The following is a 27,543-nucleotide window of genomic DNA, read 5'->3' as shown; positions in this document are numbered from 1 at the left end:
AAAAATACTGATGGTAAAACTGGATTTCACACTCAACATCATTTCCATTTTACTAAAATTCTTATTTTGAGGGAATTTCAAAATTCTGTGAAATAAAGCAAAAATTTCTATCTGTATTTTTTCACCTTGTGATGTGTGGAAAAAATATATTTATGACTATTCAGTATCTTGATGTAAAAATAGCATTATTTTTAAAGAGCAAGATAACAGAAGGCAGTGCTCTGAGTCAGACTCACCTGACCCAGCCAACTGCACACTCAAAGTGCATGATTGGAAAAATGCTGGCAGGGTATTCTGCAGCCATACTCAGCTCTGGCAATTTTATATACTGTACACACATGTAAATATTTTCAGCATTAATTCAAATTAAACAATTAATAGCAGAAATGTAGTTGCATCCCTAATAATGGTGTCAGTATGTCCACCCCTGCTTGCACCCCTGTATGATCTTTATCCAAAACAGTCAAACTGGTTAACACTCGTCCTCAATAGCTGTAATCTCAAACATAGCCTTATGAAAAATGGCAGTTCAAAAACAAAACATCTAGAATTGAATAAATAACCCCCAGATTAAAAAAAATCCAAATTTTAGCTAGGTCTTGTTTAGAGATAGCTCTTTAATGGTGTCTATTTCATAAATGGCAAAGCCTTGCAAGTCAGCCTATAGGAATTTGCATGTAGGATGTCAGAGAACTTTACGGTAGTGTTTGTTTTTTTGAAGGCAATTTCACACAGGTTGAAGGAAGTGTCAGGAAGCCTAAAGAAGAGGTTGGGAGCTACCCAAAAAAGAGTGCCTTTAGTTGGTGATTAATGAATATGGTTAGGCTTTCTTCACATAACCTTTGCTCTGAAGGAATACTACTGTCCACAGATACATGAATGCTACAGTTGAAAATATGAATGTTCCCAAGACTCTGAAGACTCAAGTAATTCCAGACAAGTAGGTAGGCTACATAAAAACTACCAGCTCACCCAAAACAAAGCATTTTTTCTTTCTGAAAATTTCCATTAGAGCAGAGCGGGCATGTGCATCTGACAAATTTGTTTGGGACAAACTCCTCAACATCAGAAGTTGTAAATCTTTGAAATATTACAAAGTATGGCTAGAAGTTATGTTTAGCACACAACCATGAAGAGCAGTTGTTGCACTCTATTTTTTTATGTCTTTTCCAATTATTTCACATACACCCATAATGCTACCATAGAGTCTGGGGTACAGTTCCTTTGGTTTGGAGGGCTGCTTTTTTTTTAAGTCAACTTCTTTTATACTTAACCATCCAGATCTCAAGCTCCAGGATGTTCAGGGCAAATGACTAACTTAAGGTAGAGATTGATTATAGACCAGTTCAATAATCTTTTATAGGCAGCTATTATTTCTTGACATCTTTTTATCTGCAACGGCATTTATGACATTCCTGGCAACCACTGGTTGCATTGTCCACTCTCCCTCACTTCCTCTATCCTCTACCTTGTAGCTGTGAAAAAAGCAACACCACTTTTACCCTAACAAAGCACACATTCCTACTTGCAACCACAAGAATGCACAGACTTATGGCTTAATTTATGTTCTAAAGCAGGCACTACAATTAAAAGCTGCTATTAGAGGACTAACAAATATAGTTGGAAGTTATAACTATGGATTTCCAGTGATTTTTCCTCAGAAGAAAACCTCCCATTCTTAGTTATCATGGTGTTGTAGTCTTTTCTTGATCTGGTCCAAGCAATAGCTCAGAAGCAGAGCCTTTGGAAAGAATAATAATATGCAAAATTGTATTTTGAATGTCTTTTCAGTGATGTACTCAGACTACTAAAATACAGCAGGAAAAGGTGAGGTAAATATTCAAAGTCATCCTTCAGACCTTATGGGCCCCACAGCTGTTATACAACACCAGAAATCTAGTACCACAGTTGCATATTTAGAGACTAACCATTGTATGATGTTACAACTGCAAGTCACTCTTTCCACTTTGAAAGGGTTAAAAGGATTCCCTTTCTCTAACTTAGGGCTGTACAAATGCAACAAAGGGTGAGGCTTGAGAATTTGGACAAGTTTGCTACGGTGTTATGCAGCTAAGAAGCTTTCCTCATTCACAAACCTGGGGTGAAATTTTAACAACTCAGAGCAACATAACTTTTTAAAGACCAGGAATTCCCTGTGGTGCACCCACTCATGTACAAAATCATCATTGCTACTACCATGAGACAACTCAAGAGTGTCTGGGCAGAGGATTCACACAAGTTCACAAATGCACTAGCTGTTTAACAAAGTTAACTGGCACCCTCACCCGCAGACAGTACACTGAAAAACTAGGGAACTGTCCTCATGCACTGGTAGTTAAATTGATTGTGAGGCTTATTCTCAGCATCTACAAAGTTTTTTAATGTGTTCTCTCTTGAAACAGTAACTTCTCAATGCAGCTTGCACCCCAAGCCAAACAAGAATTATTTTTATTAGTAAAAACTAGCAAGTAGACCTGACATCAGCTCAGCTCACACAGTAACCCATGTGGCCATGTCAGGGGCACCAGACACAAAAAGGGAACTATGAAAGTAACAAGCCCCTTTCATTTTCAGTGACTTTCCTCTGAGCAACACTTTTAGAACAGAAAGTTTTCTCTATTTAGAGCCACAAACTTTTGGAGTCAAGTTAAAAAATTAAAGCTCTCAAAATAACCGTATTTCTCCTCTTGCCCTTTACACAGGACAAAGACTGCTCAAATAATAAGGCTGAACTTGCTCTTTTCAAGAGGCGAAATACATGTTTGTGTCAACCCCAAATCTACAGAAAGCCACAGAACTCTAGGATTTCCTAAATTTCCCCAAGTTACTTGTACTTTGAACAAAAATCCCCAGTGCTTCTCTGACTATTGCTTAAAAATATTTATCACAGCTACACTTCCCTTGATCCAGCTTTCTGTGTATCACACTCTCAGGGTTCAAAGTCAGCAAGGTGGCAAACCACAGCATTGAATTTCTCCCTCTGGACCATCTGAATGATATTCATGACCACCTTCACAGGATGCTTACTCCTTTTCCAAGAACTGGCAACTATCCCTCTCTGTTTTAAACTTATAATACATACTTAGTCAAATCATCAACTCCCTCTTTGATTACGACTTTGAATATTAATGTAAAAAAATCTCTTGACTAGACTCGAGTACACACACACATACACACAGAGTGATCTCTTCTTACAAGTCAGTGTTGCCACTGTCCTCAGAATTATGTTCCACTTACTGTGACCGTTTCTGCAGCAATTACAAAAAATCCCATAGGGTTCTTGCAGGGGACAAGCAACTACCACCTGAATTCTGGTAAGGTACCTTTACATATGTGGTATTAGGCTGAACGCACATTGGTGAGAGATGTCATTTCCTACTTCTTTTCAGGATTGCTGCTCCCCAGGCTTTTCTTTTTTCTACACACAAGTCTGCATAAGAGTATTTCCCCTCTTTGTCAAATACACTAACTTCTGCTCCTCCTTTTAATTTTATTTTGGTTGTGGGTTCTGTTTTTTCCTTTCTTTCCTAAACTCAACAGTTTCAGACTTTGTAGTAGTTATTCCCATGTCCTGTCTGGGATTCACAACCTGGTGGAATTCACCTCTCAGTATTCCTGCATTATGGGGGCAGCTGACACCAGATCTCCCAGTTCAACATGAAGTATTTTTGTATTTTGAAGTCTTGAGAAAATTAAAAGCATCTCAAATATGACAAGAAAAATCCTTGATGTTGTAAGGCCTATTAGCCTTTTGTATCGACACTCAGTATAAAACATGAGTAAAGTCATCAGTGTGAAGACTACCACAAACACAAGGGATGTACATGTACATAATTTACTCTCCTGCTTCATCTGTTTATGCCAATTTCCAAGCAAAGCCTGGCCTGCAAGCCTAAAATTTGCATCCCCCACAATATAATAGCCTGCAAACCAATTCAGCTCCTTGCTTAACCAACCACTAAGCCAGCACTCCCTCAACTATTTAGTCTTTCTCATTTTTCAAGAGAACATAAGTTTATGCCTCACTCCCAATGCAATTAGCATATTGTGATGCTGCAAAGGAAATAAACTCGCAGTTCCTTCCAAATCAAGTAACTCTTGCAGCTTCCAGAGGAGAAACAAGGGTTGGTTTCCTGAAGCATTTGAAGCTGTTCTCTGTGCTCACCACCTACCCACATTTTCCCTGGACAGCACTTCTAGCACCCTTGGCTTTCAGGACATTAAGCCAAAAGCCAAATCAAGCTTGTTTTCTGAAGTTAAACTAAAGGCTGTAAAATACAAAAAATTAATCAACTCAAGAAGATGAAGTTAATACAAAGGCACTATGATTAGAACTATACAGAGCATCTCTAGTTTTGATTTCTCAACACTTGCTAATAAATGAAAAAAAAACCAGGGATTTTGACCTGATATTTCACTCAGTGCTACTAATATTTGTGTCTCAAAATGCAACAAGATATCCAAAAGTTATGTAACAAACCCCACATTACCAGAGCTGCTACCAACAATCATTAAAGTTCTGCTATTTAAATCCCTCCAGAAGCTTGAGATAAGATTATGACAAGAACCATGAAACTACATATACTACCTCATCTTCTTCCTCATTTATTTGTCAATTCAATCCTTGTATATGACTACATTAATCTCAAGCTCTCCTGAGAAAATACCACAAATGAAAAATCTTCGTTCTATTTATGGCATCAAGACCCATAACACTTATTTTTTTGCATATTATACAAAGACCAGAGTAACTCCTGCACTGCATATCACCACAAAAATGTGATATTGCCCAGACTGCTTAAAAAGCTTCTACTTTGGCTGGGGAACAGGGTCGTATTTTGTCAAACTTTTTAACCAGTATTTTAAGACATGAAATTTCCAACATGTTTTAGACAATTTTATGTGGCTTATCTTCAGTGATGTACAGGGTGCTTTAAAGGCACATCATGGTAATCACCACTTCATGCCAGACTGAGTGAACCTCAAAATTGCATGACTGCGTGGTTCATGGGTGATCTAATCCAACAGTGCTCTAAGGACATGAAGGGGGCAGGCACAGAAGCATGGAAAAGGATTTGGGAAGGACATGGGTTTTAAAAGGTCTGACAGGAAACAAGTTCTCGAAACACCTGCCAAAAAACTCATACTATTAGATACTTTGTATAATAATACCAAGCAGCAGGACCAACTAGGCTAAAAATTTGTCCTGTGAGGTGAGGACGTCTTCTGTCTCAGTGTACCCCTTCTTACACACTGCATGTCCCCTAGGAAATCCAATGTGCTCACTTAATGAAGAAAAAGATGGATCACAAAGTCAAGGGATGAGCATTATGCTTCAAAACTTCCTATGCTTACAGCAACAAAACACATTCCAACATTTCTGCAGAATCAATCTGTGCTAATTATCCTGACTTTCCTACTTCACGTTCAAGGAGTGTTTCAGCCAGAACTGGAGTTACTTGACACCCTAGAAGAGTTGTGCTGTGCAAAAGGTGCTGCTGATGGCACATGGTGCAGGTTACTGAGAGGACAGGGCATATCATCACCATTTAGGCTCCGAGAAAGGTTGGTCCAAATGGCAAAGAAGTGGATGCCAATGCTCTAGAACGTAACAGTACAGGTTACATGGCACCTCTGATGAGGATCTGGAGATAGTATGGGCAGAGCCTGAATGGGTAGTAGCTGTCTTTCCAGTACTTTCACATTTCAGCAGACCTTCAGCTTCTTGCCGAACAACTTTGTGCTCTCTTCCATCACAAACTCCATGTTTTTAGTCAGAAAGAAGTCTTATTATTGTTTTTTAAAAACCACACATACACACACATATATAAGAGATGGTCTCAATCTCAAAAACAGAACTAAATAGTCATAGCATTACATCCTACAAATCCTCATGTAAAGATATACAGACTACTCCTAATTTTTTTTTAATACCATGATTCTCTAATTCTATGGGTTCTCCTGAAAAAGTGTCTTACAGATGGTACACATCTCTAATGTGCTCTTTTCCCCAAAACACGAAGCATCTGGCATGCCTAGTGTTTAATTACACAACACACTCATGCAGGAGAAAACATTTTCAAGCTTGAAATCTTATGCTCAAACTCTGATTAAATGCAGTGGCAGGAGCTGTTCACAGTCAAGGAAAAAGTTTTCAAACAGAAGCAAAAACCATTATTAACACACAGCAAGCAGATCTTCAGTAAGTTTGTATATGTGCAAAAATAGCCATTTTAAAATGTGAAGAGGTTGAGAGGATGCAAATTTTACAAGAAGCTGTGTGACAATTTTGTTAAATTGTTGATGAACACTGCCACTACAACTGAAGCATTAGTTTACTTAGGAAAACAATACAGTCTAGCTGTATCTCTGGAACTTAAGTTAAACTGAGTTAAACTATTACTCCACTCTCTCATCTTCAGAAATACATATTGAAGTAGTTCATCTTTAGCTTTTCTACTCTAACAAATTGCTCCCAAGAAGACTGACACCCCAAATTCTTTTATCACTGTATAGTGCACTCCCTCTGCTGGCACAGCACAGATCTCACACCTCAGCAGAGGACGTCTGTGCACAACACTTTTTCACATGTGCACCTGATGCAGCTCTGTTAACTTAAATTACTTCCTTAAGAGAAACTTTCCTTAAAAGAAAACTCATTAATATCTGACTTGTCTGATTAAATCTTACACGGAGACAAGAAGACACCATGGGTTGTCATTCTTGGTGAACTAGAAAATCTGTACTTGTCAGGCTCACAGTCATTTCCCAGGTGAAAGGCTTCTGAAGTCGCACTGTTAAAGCATTTCTAACTTTCCAACAAGTAGTTCTGAGATGCCAAATAAAACACACACAGAAGTAAGAGCTTGCAGCAGTAAGCTGACATGACCAACTCCCATTCAGTCATGCAATGGCTGCATTTTCACTGTTTGTCTATGTTTTAATAAAGTGTGAGAATCTTATTAAAGCATTGTTTTAAGAGGTGCTGTGCGTCCTCACATGGAAACCAGAGTTTAGGCCCCCCAAAAGAACTGTATGAGATTAACTGAGTACTTGACCTAATCAGAAGAGCTGCAAAAAAGTCAAATCTTTCAAGCCATCTTTAAAACTTCTAATATTTTAGCTTTGAGGCAGAAGGTTAACCCCCAGCTAATAGAGATACACTGTTATGCATAAGAAGGTTTAGCAGTGAATAGTCACAAGGAGTTTCATCAGCACACACTGGTAATCCACTAACAGTGCCCCTGTGATGGATAAGCAGCTATTCCCTCTGCTCTTTTTAACCTTTGATATACCAGGATGAAAACCTCATTTTGGATGGACCTCATGTTCATCGACAACAGAACAGCCATACATTTTAGCCTGAAGTCATGCTGATTTCTTCTCAATAAAACCTTCAGTTTAAATATCAAAAAGTGAAGGTGACTTCTGAAGTCAAGTTAATGCATGCTTCTTTGAGTTTGATTTTCCTTCCTGCTCATATATTTTGCAGAAAATATGCAAGTGCCTTCCCACTACAGTGTACAAAAACCTTATGCATGCAGAGAATAAGGGCTGCCCATCCCGAGAAACACAGATGCAGGGGGAGAAGAATGAAGCATTTACAAGAAGGAATAGAAGAACAATTGTGAAGAAGCATCACATGCTGTTTTATGTACTTACCTTGCTCCTTTCAAATAGCTAATAGGCATCTTTGCAACAAATTACATTTCACAAAAAAATAAGAACCCCTGGGTTTCTCCAAGACAAAAAGTGAACCTGTAGTCTAACAGTTCAAAGTAATTCCCTCAGACAACTGAATCTTGTTACTTTGTTTTGAATTATCAAGAAGTGTGGCTAACTCACCTGACAAACAGACATGATGTTAATGTTAACCATTTTGTCGATCGTCTGCAAGAACAAAAAGTTTTGGGGTTTACTCATTTTAAGTTATTTGAACATTTATGTTTGTATTTATACATCCTCTGGGTTTACGTGCTGGCATAAATTATTTGCCTTTTCTCCTCGCCTACCTGCTTACATATCATGAACAGTGACAGGCTTTCAAAGCAAAGTTTGTGACTTGCTCTTGGCCAGTTCTCATCTTTGATTAGGAACTTGCATTAATACAGAACAACGCAGGTGTATCACAGTGAAACTATTTTCTAACACTATTTGCAATACTTACGAACTTTAATAAATTGTTACATTTTACACGTTTTAAAATTAACTACTGCATTTTACTCTTCACCATTTTAGTGACCAAGTTTATTCAGCATGTTAAAAACTGGGAATTTTTTTTCTTTTGCTAAATATTATGAAACTCATTTGAAGGTGAATCAAACACCAGATATATTTAACAACACATAAACAGAAAACACAAAACCATAGTGGACTCAGTGAGCTACAAGGGTTTCAGAAAGAAAATCATGTGCCAGTGGAACTGTTCATAATCAGAGTTTTCAATGTATCCAGTACAACCAAGATTGTCCCTACATTATGTACTGCCTAAAACAGTCATATTTAAGTTTTGAAAGTGTTGTGGACTGTGCAGCTTTCATCCATGAAATTGCCTCCTCCTCTTCAGTCATATAAGAAGCCCCCCAGCACAGGCTAAAGCAGCCCATAGACAACAGCCACATGAGACCAGGGACAGGAACAGAAGAAGCAGGGAAAAGTAAGTAAAGAACACCACCAAAAAGTGAGACTGTCATCATCAGCATTGTGTTACGTTGCTTATGGAAATCTCCAAGCGTTTGAATACCTAACTCTAATGAGAAAACTTCATTATGTGGATTCCTTAATCAAACCTAAATACTTCTGTAATATTTGCTAACCACAGTAGACCACTAGAAGGTACCACAAAAGCACTTACCTTCTCCAGCTCTGGAATATCAATAAAATACTCAGGATAGGCATAGGACATTCCCACATTGTTGACTGAAAGAAAAGGATGAATTAGATCACTTGGATGCCCCTTGTTTAGTGACAATTTTCAAGCAATGAAATGCTTAAAATGTTGCCTTTAAGACATTCTAACTGCTTTGGCCAAGTTTCCTGAACTGTAAATACCCCGCGCACACGCAGTGGAATGGGGGAGCACACGGACGGGCCGTGTCAATGCGGAAGCGTTAATTCTCCCATTGTTTACAAGCTGCCGTATTTAGCCCCTCGCACCCACGCCCCACGGCGCGGGGGTGGGGGGCCACGACGGTGCCTCTGCCACCACCGGGGTGTGTGCGGGGTGTCGAGCCAGAGAGCAGCTGCCCGGCGGGGCAGCGGGTGAAGCCGTTTCACGCCGTTTGTTCCGACAAATAAATCAACGCATCGGTGTAACGGGGGCCAAGGCGCGCTCCCCGCGCAGGGAGCGGCGGGCGCAGTGCGCGGCGCGGCCGGGAGGTGGCAGCAGAGGCCAGCGCGGCCGGGCGCCGCGTCCCGCACCCCCGCCCCGAGCGCCGCCGCGCCCCGCGGGGAACCGCGGCCTCCCCGCACCCACATCCCCGCGGGAAACCCTTCTCCCCGCCACACCCGCACCTCCATCGAAGTACTCCAACACGCTAGATTTTTATTTTTTTTTTCAGTACTTTTCGCTGGCACGGTTTTATTCTCGGACGTGAAACCCATACCCATTCTCTAAATCCCAGCCCCAACAGGAGTAAACTTCTCATTCTGCTCGAAAACAGTGCTGCTTTGCAGCCTCGAACTCCACAGAGCACATTGATACGGAGACAAAAAGCAGCAACCAAAAGGGATCTCCGCTTCCTAAGTATCTGTTGTTCATCTTACGCAAGTGAATCGCGTGACATGTGGTTGCTGTGGCAACATTTCACATTTATATAGTGCCTTACACCCCAGAGAATCCCAAAGTGCTATGTATGCTCAGCAGCACTGTGCACCTCCAGGCAGGAGTCTGCACGGGGACAAGAAACGTCGTCAAAAGGCCCTGATGCCTTTTTCAAAAAATAAAATAAAATAGCCCCTCCATCTGTGCCAAAAGCTATCGTTTTAAGACCCAGCCTGAAAGATAATTTAAATATCAACAGGGATGCAGGATGTGCAAGAAGCAGGAGGAAGAGATTCTGGCAAAGTGCGCCAACTTCATTCGGAATTCCCTCAAGCTCTTTTAGTCCAGATCTTAGTGTATTTATGGAAGTTCATTAGTCATGCTGTGTGTTTCAAATTTTTAACTTTTAGATAACCTTTAAAAACTGAGGTGAGGAATTGAGGGGAACGGGAAGTTGGCAAATTCCCAGCAGACATTTGCTATATTTAGAAAGAGTGAAAAGTTTTTAAAAGGAAGAAGATCCAGTCTTGCTACTGCCAGAGTGAACCGGTTTTTCTCCTTTTCATCCAAAAATAAACTATTTTTCATTCCCTCTCTCTGGAAAGGATTTTGGCTATGAATTGTGGCAGGGTCATGGCACTAACCTTGGTAATTCTCTCCAAATTTAGAATGCTTATATGATTCATGCCACAGAGACAGTCACACAGAATTCACACCCCTTACTGCAAACTGGGTCCCAGATAGACACCTTTTCCACTTTCTGCAATCGTCTCTGCTGCAAGTTTGTGACAGACCATTAAAAAAATCATGTTTTGGGTCATACCACCATATTTTAACTAGAAAAAAATGGATAGCAGCAGGGAAAGATACTGTCCAGCACAAACTCCTTTCAAGAATCAGAGCTATTTAAGAATGGCAAAAGGAAGATTTCCCACCTCTGCTTCTTTAACATATTGCCGTAGCTAGCACATGTTCGAAGTCACTGACAGACGCTGTTTTGAACACACAGCAAAACATTATGCAAACTCTTTTAGCCTTCCTACGTGGGTGAGAAGCTTCCAAATAAGAAGTTTACAAGGATTTCAATCTGTAAGTACTTTAGTTAGACTCTGTGCAACTCCATAATTAGAAGCTTGTTCTTGAGCAGTACGTGTGGAGACTCCTATGTCTCCATGTATAAGGTTAAAAAATAATCAGCATTGATCACTGGCAACTGTGCTGAGCTACCAGTGCTTCTCATACCTACTCTTCCAGATGAGACCTGAAATACAAAAAATATGCTGGAACCTGAGAAGTCAACCCTTATGGCTGTTCTCATTTAAATCCATGTTTTCCTTCACACAAACATGAAAAAACACAGCTCAACAAAAGCAACATTCTGGATTGCAGCCAATATTACAGAATTTAAAATATAAGGCACTAAAGCATGAGATTAATTACCATAAAAAATTAAAATATTATCCTTCTGGAGTAGCCATCATCTGTGCAAAAAAAATTACATTGGCAAACTGTTTCTATGAATACAGCTATATCTGGGGGAAAGAAAATACCTACGTATCACGTCATCGGATGCTGAGCACAAGATCTACTAAAACTGCTAGTGATTAGTTAGAAGGGAGGTTTTTGTAAACCTGCACTGACAATGGCTGCAAGGAAAAAAAAAAAAAGGCAGAGGAACTCAGCTAGAGAATACACAACTCTAGAGCATTTAGTTGCTATTTTTACCATGTTTTTAGCCAAGGTGCTCATGCAAATAAATCAAGAGGCAGGCTCTGTTTAAGGAACAGTGCTTTGTTTTGCTGTAATGAGCTCACACAAAATTTGACACACACACACACACACTGCTTTAGTGCCCAGTTTGTGCAAGGCTATAAAAAGTCAGATTTTTATGATTTTGTAAATCACCATAACCTAATCACAGCCTAAGAAATAATAAAAACCCTTCCATTGCGGATATGTGCCTTGCACAGTAAAATGTTTGCTGGTGCTTTGAGACATTTAAACCATCTACCATTCTGCAGCAATTGCTAGGTGACAGGTAGCTTGCAAGCCTTACACTCCCCTCAGTGGATTTTGACAGGACAGATTAGAATGTACACTAATTTTACTCTTCAAAGTCTCTTTGGAACTTATTCCTTCAGAAACAAGAAACAAGGCATTCACAGCTGTGTCACAACTAGTCTTTACACAAAACACATCCTTGGCAGTTGAAGTTCCTCCAGTGGCTTTGAATTTTTATAGCAATTAAATACTGGATGCCATGAGTTGTATGCAGTCAAGTCTGTTAAAAGTAGTAGGGAGCATTCTGGGGTTTATCCTTTAATGTTTTTTTAAATTGCATTTTTATATACACTACTTTCTTGAGCATTATTTTCCAATATCGTACAACAAGATTCATCTATTATCAATGAAGTTCCTACATATTACCATGTATATAACAAATTTGTTTTGAAATATGCCTAAAATACCCCACAATTGCAGCTCCTATTACTGGACTTTAGGTTAGTAAAACGAGTTTTGTAGTGAGGAGTGCTTTATCAGATGACATCTACTAGTAGATGTCTGAGCCACACGTTTTTTTTCATGTGTTCAACCATCACAAGTTCTCATCCCTATACTGACTAACCATAGAAATACAAGGATATGCACAGACATATGTGTTTCCAAGGGAAAATAACCAGAAAACCAATAAAGCGATTGCCTTTACCCCACTGTTCAAAAAAGATTCAGGTAGAATGCTGTTATGTTGAAACTTTTCTTAGCTTGTGATAAAACACCTATATGAAACCACCTCAGTTCTACATCAGACAAATAACTGGAAGGATCACCACGTGTTTTCAAGGACTCCCACACCACCTACACTCCCGTGACGTAGCAAACCTTACTCAGGCATATTGCACTCCAATCAGCAAAAGAAACACAGCTTACCAACATGGCAAGAATAGGCTTAACACTTTTGAAGCAGGAGACAGTTACTTGATGTTCTATTGTAATGACTGAATTCCAACAGCTCTGTAATTAAAAGTTCACGGTTCTCCCACAGGGCTCTATTCCTAAACTGAGTATCTCCTAAGCTAAGTATTTAAACCTTGCTTAGGTTCTAAGATGGCATTAGTTCATAGAATCATTGAATAATTCAGGTTGCAAGGGACATTTAAAAGTCATTTAGAGTCATTTAGTCCAGTCCCCATGACATCTTCAGCCAGGTCAGGTTGCTCAGAGCCCCATTTAATGTGGCTTTGAATATTCCCAGAGATGGGGCATCTTCCACCTCTCTGGGCAACCTGCTCCAATGTTTCAATACCATTTCTTCTTTTTACCTGATCTAAACCTACACGCTCTTTTAGCTGAAAGGCATTGTTCCCTTGCAACACAACAGTCCTATTACACAGGCCCTGTTAAAAAGTGTCACCATCTTTCTCACAAGCCTCCTTTAAGTACTGAAGGGCCACAAAAAGGTCTCCCCAGAGAGAGACCTTCTCCAGGCTCAACAACCCCAAGTGTGCGCAGTCACAAGCTGCAGTCAAAGGCCTCTAACAACCTCAGAATAACACACCGAGCACATTCAATAAACATCAAATTCCTAGAAAATAGGCACACATCCAAGCACTGTCTCATCACCGTAGTTTATCAACAGCAAGCTAGAAAACATCTCAAGCATGCAGCAACATAGCCTTAGACAGACAAATAATAGCTTTTGTGAATAAGCTTCAATAAACTTCTATATGGCAAGAAGTTAGTAGACATGTCAAGACAGAACACCACAATGAAAGATTTAGAAAGATCAGATACAAACCTAAAACACCAATCTCCAGGCCTTCCAATCCTGCTTTGATTCCATTGTAAATATCTTCTCTCTCTCCAAAGTCTGCCGCAATGACTTTTGTTTCCGCTTTGTACTTCTCCTCTAGAATAAAAAGTTTTGAGAAGTTTGAAATAGTTTACCATTCTGATTATCAAATAACTGTATCAGTTATTAGGTTTTACAAAACATTTTAAGTAGCTAGCATTACACGTGAAGATTTTCACCTCTGCAACAGGAATCCTTAAATTTTAATGTTACCTACACAGAAATTTATGACATTAAGCTACTTTTGGTGAGAACATAAATTCTCAAATGATTCAGCACATTCTGTTTGTAAGGGACAAGAAAGGTGGCAAGATAGCAAATCATATACCTTTGCATAGAACAGCAAAAAGGGAGAATTCTGGAAGCATGTGTACACAACAGTGTTCACATACACCTTTACCAGAACACTTTTTTTCAGCTTAAGCTAAATGGCAAATCAGGTGCTTCAGACCAAGCAAAACAATTTATTGCCCTCCATTTCCATTCTTTCTTCTGGTCTCGTAGAACTTTTTGACTGTTTAGTTTTTTGAACGTGTAACAAAAAGGGAATGTGTGGGTGAACAAGAAGAGCAGAACTTCAAATTTGATCATTCCAAAGCCCTTCTGATGTGCTGTCATCTTCAGCCTTACTAGAACAGGAAAAATACATGTAGGCAACTACATTTTGAAAGAGAAGAAGGCAAGTAGTAAAAATACCTCATATAAAAAGCAACTCCACTTTCATCGAGCTAAATTATATTGAATTAAAAGCAGCACAATGTCCTCTCAGACTTCAAAAGAACAGGATAGTAGCTTAATATCACAGCATCTCTGTTCTGCTGCACCCGACTCCCACCCTAGCATTCCTTAAGGGACCAGTATACAGCTCAAGAAGGATTTTGCAGCACTTTGCCCCCAGAGCCATTCATAAAAACCAGTGCCATGTTAAAGGAAAAGAATCATTCACAAAAAAGATTAGAAGCAGCCAGATTCCCATGATGCTCCTTCCCATTCAAGGGAAAGCCGTGATTCCCATGATCCTGCCATCCATTCATGCAGAATCATGAATCTACTGAACTCACTGGTTAGCTGCCTGCCTCCCCTCCCCCTCCCCCCCCCCCCCAATATCCCTAATGGCAGATGAAATTATTTCTGCTCCTTTTCCTATCCTCAACCTCTTCATCTCCCCTGAACAGCTGCATTGTTTAAAAATCCCCTGAGAGATGTTGCTATGTCAAATGACGACGTAAATAGCATTAAGCCCCTACTGCAGCAGCAGTCTTGTGATCGCGTCAGAAGAAAATCAAGTTCAGCACTGGAGGGGGGGGCACAGAAATGGTCTATTTTTGAACACAGCTGTTCTAATGTTTAGCACACACATTTGGTTTTTTACAGGATACAGAATTAAGGGCAACATTAGAGGCTCATCTCATACATGCAAATGGACTGGACGGGCAAACCCCAAGTCACACACGTGTCATTTTTAACTGTTTGGTGGGATCTGCAGCTGTCTTCACTGCCCCTCAGATGCATTTGTGAAATGCAGGTTGTTTAAAGGACCCAAGCACCATTATCACAAACCTGCTGAATTGGTACTGTCCTTTTTTATACTAAACACTCTTCATTAGGACTGTTACCAATCCATCTTGAAAGCTTCTTCAAATCAATACAGAGACACTAAGAGGACAAGGTAAAGACATATCTGAATACTATAAATAGAAATAATACTATAAAATTATATACGTATTACTATACATAGTACTATAAACAGAAAACAAAAATAACAAGTGTTCACACTACTATTCATATAAGATCCTTCTTTGAGCCTTTAGAAAATTAGCAAAGAGACATTACACTTAAGCTAGTTAGGCAATACACCTATAAAAAGCTGCCGCACCCTTTGTGGGCAGAGGGTGGGTGCACAGTACAACATAGAAAAATATGTGAAAAGTAGCAGGCTGCCCACTGGTATAGCCAGAGGACAAGATCTTTGCTCACACAAACATGCAAGGCTGTCTTGCCCCAGCAGATACCACCAGCTGACCAAACCCTCTCGGCCCATTGCACAACAGCTTTCAGGTATCCTGTAACTTCTGCATACCCTGGTGCTCTGCCTCAGAACCTGCAATAGGTGGGATGATCCCCTCCCTCAGGGAAAAGACTACAAGATACACCTGAAAAACCAGTTTATGGCAAATGACAGTGAGCATTAAGTCACTTCTGTGTAAACTTGGTAGAGTAGTCAGAGCACAAGGTGCAGGGGCGAGCAGGTGTGCTCTGCTCTGCATGAAAAAATGGAAAAGGGAATTTCCTTGATCTTAAGGATTAAGATGTTCTCAAACAGATGGGCTAGAAGAGTGAGTAGAGCACATTCCTATTTTATCTGCAAAAAAGACACTGAGCTGTAGAGTAATAGAGAAAGAAGCAAATAGGTTATGTCCTTATCCAGGGTACCTAGGAGTGTCTGGGCTACTGCTGCCCAAGAGAAAATCTGAAACTCCTTAATGGAGCTTTCAGCTTGAGGACCAGGAGGTACTTGAGAGCCACGGGGAGTGAAAGGAGGGTATAAGCCAGTTTTTGCAGCCACAGCTAGAGGACCTGAAAGAGCTATTACCTGCCAGCATGTCCAACATTCCTGATGATATTTTGAAAAGTGAATGTGAAGTTTTGTCTTGGGAACTGGTATTTCAAATGCTCCTTAGCAGGAGACTAAATATTATACCATCACGTTATCAATAGTTGTGCAGCAGCCAGTCATCACCTACCCATAGGATGGGAAAAGGAAGTCAGCAGATCTCCGCCTCAATTCTGATACACAAGTGTCCCAATCATCTCATTTACTAAAAAACCCAGGTGAGATCAATCTTGACCCTAAAATTAAGTTTTAACCTAAACATTCACATGTCCAGTTAATTTACAGGGTCCCTATTACCTTAGCCAACACATCTGATAATTTAGCAAGATATCAGCTGTGTTCAACAGTATCCTGGTAAAGCAATAAAAGCAGACATGATCTTATGTAATTACAGCATGATTTGAGAAGTAAGCTGTTGACCAGGAACAAATTTTCACAAATATGGAAAGGCTGAATGAACCAACACTCCCAACAGTGATAGAGCAGGCTGGTATAAACATTGTACGAGACAAAAAGATGAAGTGAACTTTTGCAGAAGTTCTGGGATGATCTCCCAGAAAGAAAGAAGATACTGGGATGTATTCTTGCCAAGCTCCAGAGAGCAACCCAATCACACAGACACCAGAGGCAGAGGCACAGCACAGTCTGATACAGCGGTCATGCAAACAAAACAGTAAGTAAGATATACAATGAAAGGGGAACAGAGGATAACTGAAAAAAGTGCCTATTTTTGCAGTGGTAAAAGAACTACTGACTTTCTGAGGCACGTTCCCACTGTGCATTTCTGCACAATATAGGATGAGACAGTCTGGATACAAATACACTACTTAACTACACTCTTCATACCATCAGAAGTACAAACACTTTCATATATAAGCCTGTGAAAGACCCATTACCTTCAGTATCCTCAGAAGAGGACTCCAAATAGTGTATGAAACCTTGGCTAGGGTGTTACTCAAAATAAGCATGAAAAAACAAACTTAGAACCATTCTGAGGAATAGCCAACAGGACAACACTTGCCTGATTTCTCATCTAAGATCGTCAGTTACAACATCAGTAGGTGAAGCAAAAGCTTAATCAATTCCAAAGGCCAGATATGTCTGACTTACAGGAAACATATCCAGCCTTGCAATGCAAGGAAAATGCTAATCTTAACTATCAGACAAAGTAGTTTTGTCTACTAAAAAGTAGTAACTTTTAGTACTACTACTTAGTACTGTGCAAAGTAACACCACATTACCTAGAAAAACAGGAAAAAAAGGATCATACTGTAATTTAAAAAAGATAAAGCAAAAAGCTAGAAATTACAGTGAGCTACCCATTAAATAATAACAAAGAACTGTGAAATGGTTAGGAGGAAAGCATTTTTAATTTTTTTTAAATTTATTTTCAAATTTTTTTAAGCTTGCAAATAATTCCAATCTGCAGCCCCTCTAAACTGAAATCTTGGTTGACAGGCTAAGAAAATGCTAAGGAAATTTTCAGATACAGATAAACTGGGCTTGAAAGAAGGTTCGCCAAGAGGAGCAAGCTTGCATACTTCGATGCAACAGCAAACAGACACCAGATTAATGGTCAGGAGAAGCAGCTTGGTTTACTCAAGTGTCAGGGTCTCTGTAATACAAAGACTTGATGAGACACAGGAAAACTACACCCCTAATGTAGTCGTGAACCACGTGTTTCAAAGCAGTTTGCTATAGCAGTCTGAATTTGCACCAAGAACATTGATGCAAATCCAGTCAACTTTGCAACAAAGAGGTTCAGGACACAAGGCCCAAACCGTAAGCAGTAATGGGAATGGTTCTTTCAAGATCAGGGAAAGGACATTAAAAATAAAAACTCTTGCTACAACTGAAGCACCTCACCACTTCACATTCAAAGCCACATATAAATATCACCATCACAGTGATACAGTATAATGCAAGTGCTTGCAGAAACATAAAAAGTCTTACTTGGTCTTTAGCTTCAGGATGGTCACAGATTCTAAGCAGCAGAAAAACAGCTCTCCATTTTTCATCATACAGAAGAAGACAAATTTGTTCAAGTAAGGAGAATCAATGACACCCACATATAAAGATGCCATCTTTCCAGTATCACTCCAGTGGCAAAACTCATCCAGCACCAGAAACAGAGTCTGTAACCTTTCAATATAGTTTAAGAAGCTGAGAGATGAAAGCAAAACATTAAATCCTCCTGCTTTTTAGTACTCTATCTATGCAGGACAGAGATGAAGAATTTAAGACTATAGAGTGGCTCCTGAGAGCTCTACAAAGTATTTGGTTGGTTTTAAGGGAGAGCCATTCATTTTGGGAATGTATCCAATTTAGGACTTTCAGGGTTCACAGAAGTAACTCACAGTGTCATGGATGGATGGAATCTTGTTTCCAGAAGTACCAAGTACTTCCAAACTGGTGATAGCAGACTGCTATTACACCATGGTATATTCACCATGTAGGATCATATTAAAATCAGCTGGGTATAACGAGAGCTATTTTTTTCTTAACATTTTGGGAGGTGTAAAACGCTGAAGCTGAATACTGACAACCTAAGAAATCACTAAAAGGAAGCTCTGTTGCACCTGTTGCAAAGGAAGGCTATGCTGTTCCTGCATAGCTTAAGATGCCTGCCTATAATGTAACAGTACTTGCTTTGTTTCCATAAGTTTTTTTAAGCATGTGCATATGAACGCTTGGTCAAGCACCTAGGAATAGGTTCCAATTGCTTTCATTCAAGAAAACATGCAGGACTTCCAGGGAATTCCTTAAATACTGCAATAGTTGCATATGTAATCTCATAGAAACAGCTTCCTTTAAAAGTGTAAGTATTTTTTTAAATCCAATCACATAGAACTGTAGAGCAGGTAAAAAAATGACAGACCTTAATTAAAATGTACTTTTAACTTTAAGTTTCAATATGCATAGACATAAAAGTCAGTTCCTCACTTCTCAGCTTTCACAGATGACTTCAGCTCTCCAAGCCCAAGTCCAAAAACCATTGAGCCATTGGGGTGCGTAAATTTTTAATGTGTATATACAATACTACAAAACAGACAGAAAAGACACTTTATTAATAGTTGCCTCCACTTGCTCTCCTCTGACTTCCATTACATCAAAACACATTACAATTTCTAAGACACGCTAACCAAGTCAGAAACACATTCTGAGCAACACAGGATCAATCAATAAGGCCATTCACCCAAATATTATGCTCAGCACTGTAAGCTTTTTTAAATCAAGCTTGTTCTAATTAGCAAGCTAAGGAAAAACACAAAATCACGCAGCCTGTGACAAGCAGCTGCAGAGGCTGACAGCCAGGGGGGCTGCACACTGGAGCCACGGCAGTGTTTGGAAACGCAGGCAGCGGAGCCCCCCACGCACAGCCCCAGCCCAGTGCGCCAGGCACGAGAGGCTCCCAGGCACCGCACGTGCGGCCGCCCTCGTGCCATCGGGAGTCGTGATTCCCAGAATAGCTCTCCTCGCCACAACCCCAAAATATCCACTCGGGCTGGAGCTGCACAGGGAGCCCGGTAGGGCACAGTCCCGAGCTGTTTCAGGGGGAAGCGCAACGTGAAGTGTGGGAAGGTTGTTATTGTGTAGCAGGCACCATCTCAAACTCCCCTTCAGTCTCTCCTCTTTCCGCAACAGTATTTTCAGCCCCCCCACCAAGAACTGTTTTTTTATATTCATGGATGTATTTGCTTTTACTAAGCATGAAGAGAGCTATTTTTAATTTACTTAATCATTTTAGGAAGGGCATATGGACTATATCCCATACTTCCTGTAACATTTCCTTTCCCTTAATGTCATTATTATTGTCTGTGACAGTGTGTACACCTGATATGTGTATACATGTCAACATGAATTTTGCATCACTTTTTACAAAATGAAGTCTAAATTCTTTGGCCATATACTTATTAGAAAAGTAATTATTAAAAAAAAGACCTAACACCTTTTTTTTCAGACTTAGGCTCAACAGAAGGAATTTCAGAAAGACTAGAAAAATATATTGTAAGAAGAACTTAGTGTCACTTATAGAGACTGAAAGGTGTCAAGCCATGGAGTAAAAAAAAATAAAATTGTGCCCTTACTCTCAAGTCAATTTCATGACATTTAAGTCAGTCACTGAAATTGGATTAAAGCAAATTTAAAAAGGGAAACAAGTATTTAGGCTAATTCAGCATTATCTTTTATACCTCCAATTCAGCATCCATTGTAAAATGTTTGCTGTATCTCAAAGTCAGGGACTTAAAAGCACAAGTTTTCAGGGTTCTCCAAACCATTACTTTTAAGGGAAAATACATTGTTAATTAGTCCACATTTACTGCTCAAAGAAACAGAGGACCCAGCTCAGCACTGGAAGTGTGGCACGTGCCTAAGGAGTTACAGCAGGCGTACTTTTATCCAGCAGCTACACTATTTTGAAAATTATTTGTTTCTCATATTCAAGGGGGTTTTTTTGTTTTGTTTTGTTTTTTGTTGTTGTTGTTGTTGTTGTTTTTAAGAATTTGTTGTGCAGAACAAACCAACTGAGTTTCCTTTCTCTATGAAAAGCTACAAACTACCACTTTTTTCCTCACCACAACATATTCCTGAAAAAACACAGAAGCGATTATCACCATTTCCTCAGCAGAGAAGTCTATCAGGGATTTTTACAGCTTTGACAGATAAAATGGACTTGATGTAATGGAACTTAACCTGCTAAAAAAGTAACATAAGACTAAAATACACATTCATAGAAGAAAGTTGCAGAAGGAAGACAGCACTGTTTGCACCACATAGTCCTTTCTTCTGCCTGAGAGACACTATTCCCTGCAGAGACACCTAAAAGGCCAAACTTTAAGTCTCTTGAATATAGAGCTTCCACCAACTGGCTTAAACCAGATTTGCAAATCAGACTTTCACCCAGTCCAATGTGAAAACAACCCAGTACATCTTTTCATGTGATGTTCAGCTTATTTTACACTGAATGTGATAAGGAACAGATTGCGGCTTACATGTTGACAAAAGGTGTTTAATGCCCAGAGACCAGCACAAGGGCTCTTGTTCTGGCATCCCTAAAGGCTTAGCAGAGATAGGCATTAAGTTTGAGTATTACAGAGAATGCCATGTAGACCCCACACAACTACTGCCAGGCAGAGGCAGCAGAGACCTCAAATGTATGAAGGGAAGATAATTCCTGGTTGTTCTAGTCTGGGTTTCAAAAGTACCAAGGAAGTCACCTGTCCATTGATCCAACTACCTAACAAGTAAAAGTTTAAGACTCAAGAAACTATTTCGTTCCAAAGTTAGTCCTGATCCTACAGCCATAATATACAGAGTATGCAAGGAGAGGAAGAGGCTACTTCAGCTGTGTTTACATTCAGACAAGGAAACCCAAAGTACTTAATTCACATTTGAACAGCCTTCCTACATATCTTTCCCCTGGACTTTCTGGGTTTACAAACTATTAATAAATACTTCATAGAAACACACTGGCAGTGAGGTTCACAGCAAGCACCCTCTTTCTGGGAGAGGCTCACTCAGCCCTAGCAGGTGTGAAAACCATCTCCTAGAGCTTGCCAGCTCACCTACTGCTTTGTGGAACCCATAAGAGTGACCAATAAACTTCCTGGTTTTCATCCTTAAAACCACCTGTGACACGTGGTCTGTTACCCATACACTGACAGATAACATGGAAACAAAGTCCTTCAGCAAGGATAGCACTAGTCATTTGCAGAACATTTTACGTGTGGCTTGTCCTACCAGATTGTTGCCTCAAAAACTCCTAAGAGGTGAAGAGGATTGCATCATGTCGCTTGCAGGACATCCGTCAAGTGTTCCTCTCTAAGTATTCTGCTCATGTTCTTTAAATGAATCCAGGTAAAATGTCACTGAGAAAATTCAAGAGATGACAAAAAAGAGGGACTAAGGCGGAAAAAATGCAGCCGAAACCACAGAAGCAGAATTCTTCTTAAAGAAGAAAAAAACTAAAAATAAGCTTCCTTTCCAATTGGTCTATCTTTTACATCAGGGTTCATCTATTTAACTTATTAACAAATTAATAAAAATTAATTCAGTTTGAATCCTCTGTCTGCTCTATACAGTGCCTGCCAACTGCTCCTTTACTAAGTGGCTCACATAAGCGAAAAACCAAGAGAACTTCCTTGACTTCATCCAAGGGAAACTTTCTTCAGAAATAAAATCCAAGAGCTCATTTTGAATCAAAGATCCTCACACTACAACTTTGTGTGAAAGGTGACTCCAGTGCATCAAGACAAGTTAAAATATTTGAAGCCATTTTGTCAAGTTCAAGAAATGTACGGGGATTTCAAGTATGTCAAGCTGAACCTGGCTCAGATGATAGAAGGCTGCAAACACATTCATTTACTTTAAAATAGACCACAAAAGGTCAGAATAACTGCCAGATTCACTAACTCTTCAAGTTAAGCTCTGGAAAGTGAACCTTGTCATTTCTGTGCAAGAAAAGTAAAAAGACATCCCCTTCCTCTCAGAGCTTGTCTACATTTCAACCTCCTCTGTTAAACACAAATATTCCTACTTGCCAACTCCAAAATGTGAGGAGGATTTAGTGGGCTGCAGCAGGGAGGAAATCTGAGTGACAGGGCAGAGATAAAGGAGCCAAGTGCTCCAAGAGAGGTGCAGGAGAGCATCTGCAGGGGTCATATTTGGCACGGGAGCATGGCCCTTTTGTTGCAGTGGGCCATGGTAAGGGATGGGGCACAAGCACAGGGGTCAGCATCAGAATGCTGCCCACAACTTGGTTACCAAGAAAACTGTAAAACCCACCTGCCTAGGAAATGGGGCAGAAACTCTTCTGGGTTTGGCACCACATCCCATTTTTTATACTCAACAATCATGCCAAAGTTGTAAGAACACAACAGATCTTAAGTATAAGCATGACAGCTATCAGTTTACAATATGCAAAATCTTAGGGTTAGAGAGTAGTTCAAGATGAAACTACCATGATCAAGCAACTTAGATACACTGGGCTGAGGAAATGTACTGGAATGAAATAGCTACATAGATTTTAATTACAAGAAATCTGTATTTCCTTACAGAAGAGACTTGTATTTTCTTATAGACATGTATCAGAACCAAAGTTTTGGACATTAGTTCCAAAACAGTATGAAAGGCTTACAGTGTATTCCAATTAAATGTTAATTTGTGAGAACACATTGCAAAAACAATTGATTTCTCTCAATTCAAACAATACAATTGAAACCAATTTTATCATCCAGGTGTATGTAACACTAAACCATCAACTTTAAAGCAGTATATAGTAATTTCCTTTCATTATACAGTAACTGATGACAAACTCAAAATCTGCCATGTTGCTTTTATATGCACTCACCTACAAGTAAGTAGCTACTTAGACGTGTAAGTAGAAACACCAGTAAGCAATAACAGCTTTTTCCTGGCTCTTACTCATGCTCAACTCCATGACCTGTCCTGTGAAACTACCAGCTAACAACAGACACTAACACCAAATTCTTTTGACAATTTTCCTACAGATAAACTGAAGTTTTTTCCTTGCTTATCTGGTCTGTACTACATTCTTCATATTGCAGCCTCCAGGTAATGAATTTCTACAGCAAAGTAATTCTGAATTCTCCTCAGAACAAACCTATCCAGTGCAGTAATGGATGATTTTCTGCCTGCAAATCCATGGATTGAGAACCAACTCCTGGCACAAAGCACCTGAGATGTCTTGGACCATGCTCATTATTAAATACAGCAAATCAAGGAACAGACTCATTACGTGGCACTCAGTTGCCTCCATTCACACAGAAATTTTCTTTCTGATCCTTCCTGAACCTTCGGAAGTGTTTAACAATGCAATGCAACAGACACTTCAGGAAAGTGGTGGAATGGTGAAGCAGCATGAACTAAACTAGACAAGCATTTTTTTATAGTGACCTTAATAGTCTGTGCTTGTGCATGACAAGTTGATTAAAAGATGAAATATATTTCCATAAAACTTATATAATTCCTCATAAAGGTTGTTCATGACAACTGAAGAGGAAAGTCTAAATATTTTCTTCAGTCAGTGGCCGATAATCAATTTCTTAGGGAAGAGAAAGCAGAATTTCTCTTTCATGACAAATCCTATAACACCTAAGTACTCTGTACAAAAAAAAAAAAAAAAAAGTTTTAAAACAAGCTTGAAAACACAACAAAAAGTCTTCCATAGTCTTTAAAGATTTGTAATTAACCCACTAATTTTTGTTTCTCAAACTGAGCTGCACATTCAGAGCATCTGGCATTCCTGTAACATCAGTTCAGCCACTTTAATGTGCATATGCACATAAAAAAAAAATCAGCTCCAGGTCAGCTGGCATATTTAACATGCAGAAAGAGATATCAGTATTTCCCTTATGATGGTGGTTATACAACTTGCATTTTTTTAAATAAATGTCCCTCCTAGTAGAAGTCTACCCTATAAGCAGGAAACCCTTCTGAAATAGAATGAACATACCTGAGCCTCAAAAAGCCCTCTCATTATTTGTGGCAGAGTGCATCTATCCATTGAGAAGGATAAGCATGAGACTGATTAGTGAAAAGGAGGAGGAAACCGAAAACATGCACAGAATCACACAACTCAAAGAACTGGAATTAGTTAAATACTCATTCTTTCCTAAAGAAGAATAGCAAGCTCATACCAATTTGAAAAACAATGAACCACCATAAAGAAGTTTAAATCTACCTTAGAAACCTTCAAAGGAAACACTCAAGTAATTACAGCCTTAGCATTAAAAAGTCACCCACCTTACATATGACAACATCTGAGCAGACTGCAGAGACCACATGAGACTGAATACAAGACATTTCTGTCCAGCTAAAACCTAGCAGGATCTGAAAGTGCCACTCAGGCTTGCTTCATCATGCAGACTATCCTAATCCTTCAGTATATGCCACAATGAACAAGGCAGACTTTTCAGTAGCTCAGTGGTGTCAAAAGAAGTATTCTGAAAACCCAGTGTGAGTCATCTCATTTTAGAATGGAAAGGAAGCAGAAAAATGTTTGGGTGAGGCCTAACAGAAATTCTGGATTACAGCCTGCTTCACATAGGTACAGGTACCTTTTTTTTTTTTCAATCTGAGAACCTCCCCCAGCAGCTATCATATAAGTGCTGAAGCTCAAAGCAGTAGATTTATGTGTCTTGTCAGCATCATGCTTAATTCCCAGAGAGAAAGAGATATCCAGGCTGTTACAGAAAGGGTTATGACCACTTTCAGGAAGCTTGTCACTTCATGCATAGGTGTTTGATTCCAGAACAAGATTATTTGTAGAAACTTCTTTCAGTTACAGTTTGACTTAGCAAAACAACTTTATGTAACGTTGCTAGAAACGTGACTGCACATGCCCACACACATGCAGCAAACTATCATCCAGCTACTGCAGTGAACCACCAAAAAACACCACCTTGTTGTAGCTTCTTTATGTACGGGCAGCAAGCATCAGCAGTCACACAGCTTACCCGAGCAGTGACACCTATTCTGCTGCATTTACATTGTCACTGGATTGATCAGAGCGTCACAGATAGGTCCAGACAAGCACTGACACCCTTAAATGCAGGATACTAATGAACAATGCCAATTACTTCCAAATCGGTGAAGACAGAACTTGCTGACGGCTTTGCACTAAGAAGAAATGCTCTCTACAACTTAAACATACACATAGAAAAAAAATAATTCTCTGTCTAGAAACCAGTTTCATATGCCATCTTACAATGGACACTAAAAATTAGAAACAGTGACGTTGCTATCAATAGAACTGTATGCCCTGACTGTCACTAGTACAACAGCTACTGTTTAGCAAGTTCAAGTCCTTGAGTTTTTCAGTCATCCTTACTTTCAGCAGTCCCTTACAAGTTGGCATAGGACAGTGTATTGATGATTGACTTAGGGAATTATGCTTTACAATAAAGCAGTGCCACTAACAAATTCACTGAATTTTTTAGTAAACTTTAGGCAAAATGATACATTTATGACCTTGGAAAGAGAGCAGTTCTTACCATTATCTGCATTAGGTACACAAACCATTTTAGAAAGCCAAGGCAAGGGAGGGTAACACAAGAGCATCATCTTAAAGGTTTCTTTGCCCAGCATCATTATGATGAGAAACTTGCTTTCTAGTATACAACTCCTATTCCTGCTTATCAAAACCTTTAAACATGGTTACATTTCTCACTTTATCTTGACATACTCGGCACAAACTAATAACCTTGCATGAAATATGCCTTAATAAAAGAGATATAGATTAGAAGAGGAATTCTTCTAGGTTAGATTATACTTTGCTCTGATTGGAAAATCATTTGTCAGCATGAGACTTGAGGAAGCTTTTTCCTAACTGATCCTGTACAAATATCCATTTGTGACTGAAACACTAAAGTTGCTCCCTTATTTTTCCATTACAGCCATTTACTACACACTTTCTGAAGAAACAACACTTAATACAGGTCCTTAAACACTTAAACTCATTCCATATATTCTTATGACTATGGACACCCATCACCTCAAAAGATCTTGCAGGTCTCTAATCTAATCTTGAGTAGTTTATTCAAACAAAAGAAAAAAGAGGGAAGAGGTGGCAAGCTACCCACAATAAATTTGTACATTTGGTAAGACAACAAGGAGCATAAGGAAAATGCTTTGAACAGCTTATAGCTGCAAAGAAACCACCCTTACGGCTGGAGCCCATGAAATCAAACTTGCTCAAACTGAGGGAATATTCAGGTGGAGAAATGACTGCATGTTTCTTGCCTTATTACGATTTTAGACAGCCATTACTATGTGAATAGGTGGCATTTCAGACTGGCCTTGTAAGCTGTTCTTATGGAAGACTAACAGTTTTAGGAGTACTTATTGCAGAACTAAGCCCTATTGTTCTCAGAAGTTAAATATGAACAGCTGTAGAATTGATCTGCAAGGCTTTTACCACTTATATCTGTAACATTTGCACTGTGCACAAGAGCAAACAGTTTTCAGAATCAGAGCCATATATATTGGCATGTATGAAATTCATGTGCAACTGCATTTATTTATAAGCATGCCAGTGAAATTTAGGGAAGAAGTTTTAACTCACTTATTTCAGTAGAAACCTGGTCCAGTTTTTCTTTTGACCTACTGATTAGAACCACCTTCATTCCACGTCTTGCTAACTGCAAGAAAATAAAACAGGAGACATTAGAATAGTCATAAATCACTTCTAAGTTAGTATCCTAATCAAAGGAATTGCAAAATTCATCAAACATCACAACAATATACGACCAGCAAGTCTGAAAAAGATACAATTTTAAATAGAAACACAAAGGG

At 39.4% G+C, this 27,543-nt stretch overlaps 1 protein-coding gene across 1 annotated transcript in view; it reads right to left on the bottom strand.

The window, feature by feature from the left end:
* The window catches only part of HSD17B12 (hydroxysteroid 17-beta dehydrogenase 12), an 82,041-nt gene that overhangs the window by 19,646 nt on the left and 34,852 nt on the right, over window positions 1-27,543 (bottom strand). Inside the window, exons 3-6 of the mRNA XM_066321054.1 lie at window positions 27,314-27,389; window positions 13,560-13,670; window positions 8,855-8,919; window positions 7,846-7,890 (exon numbers count right to left, since the gene is read on the bottom strand). Coding sequence (XP_066177151.1) covers window positions 7,846-7,890; window positions 8,855-8,919; window positions 13,560-13,670; window positions 27,314-27,389 — 297 coding nt within the window. The remainder of the gene's footprint in view (window positions 1-7,845; window positions 7,891-8,854; window positions 8,920-13,559; window positions 13,671-27,313; window positions 27,390-27,543) is intronic.

The sequence above is a fragment of the Sylvia atricapilla genome, chromosome 6 (assembly GCF_009819655.1).
Source record: "Sylvia atricapilla isolate bSylAtr1 chromosome 6, bSylAtr1.pri, whole genome shotgun sequence".
Taxonomy (NCBI): domain Eukaryota; kingdom Metazoa; phylum Chordata; class Aves; order Passeriformes; family Sylviidae; genus Sylvia; species Sylvia atricapilla.
The sequence above is the reverse complement of the archived record's forward strand: the minus strand, read 5'-3'. Positions and strand labels throughout refer to the sequence as shown.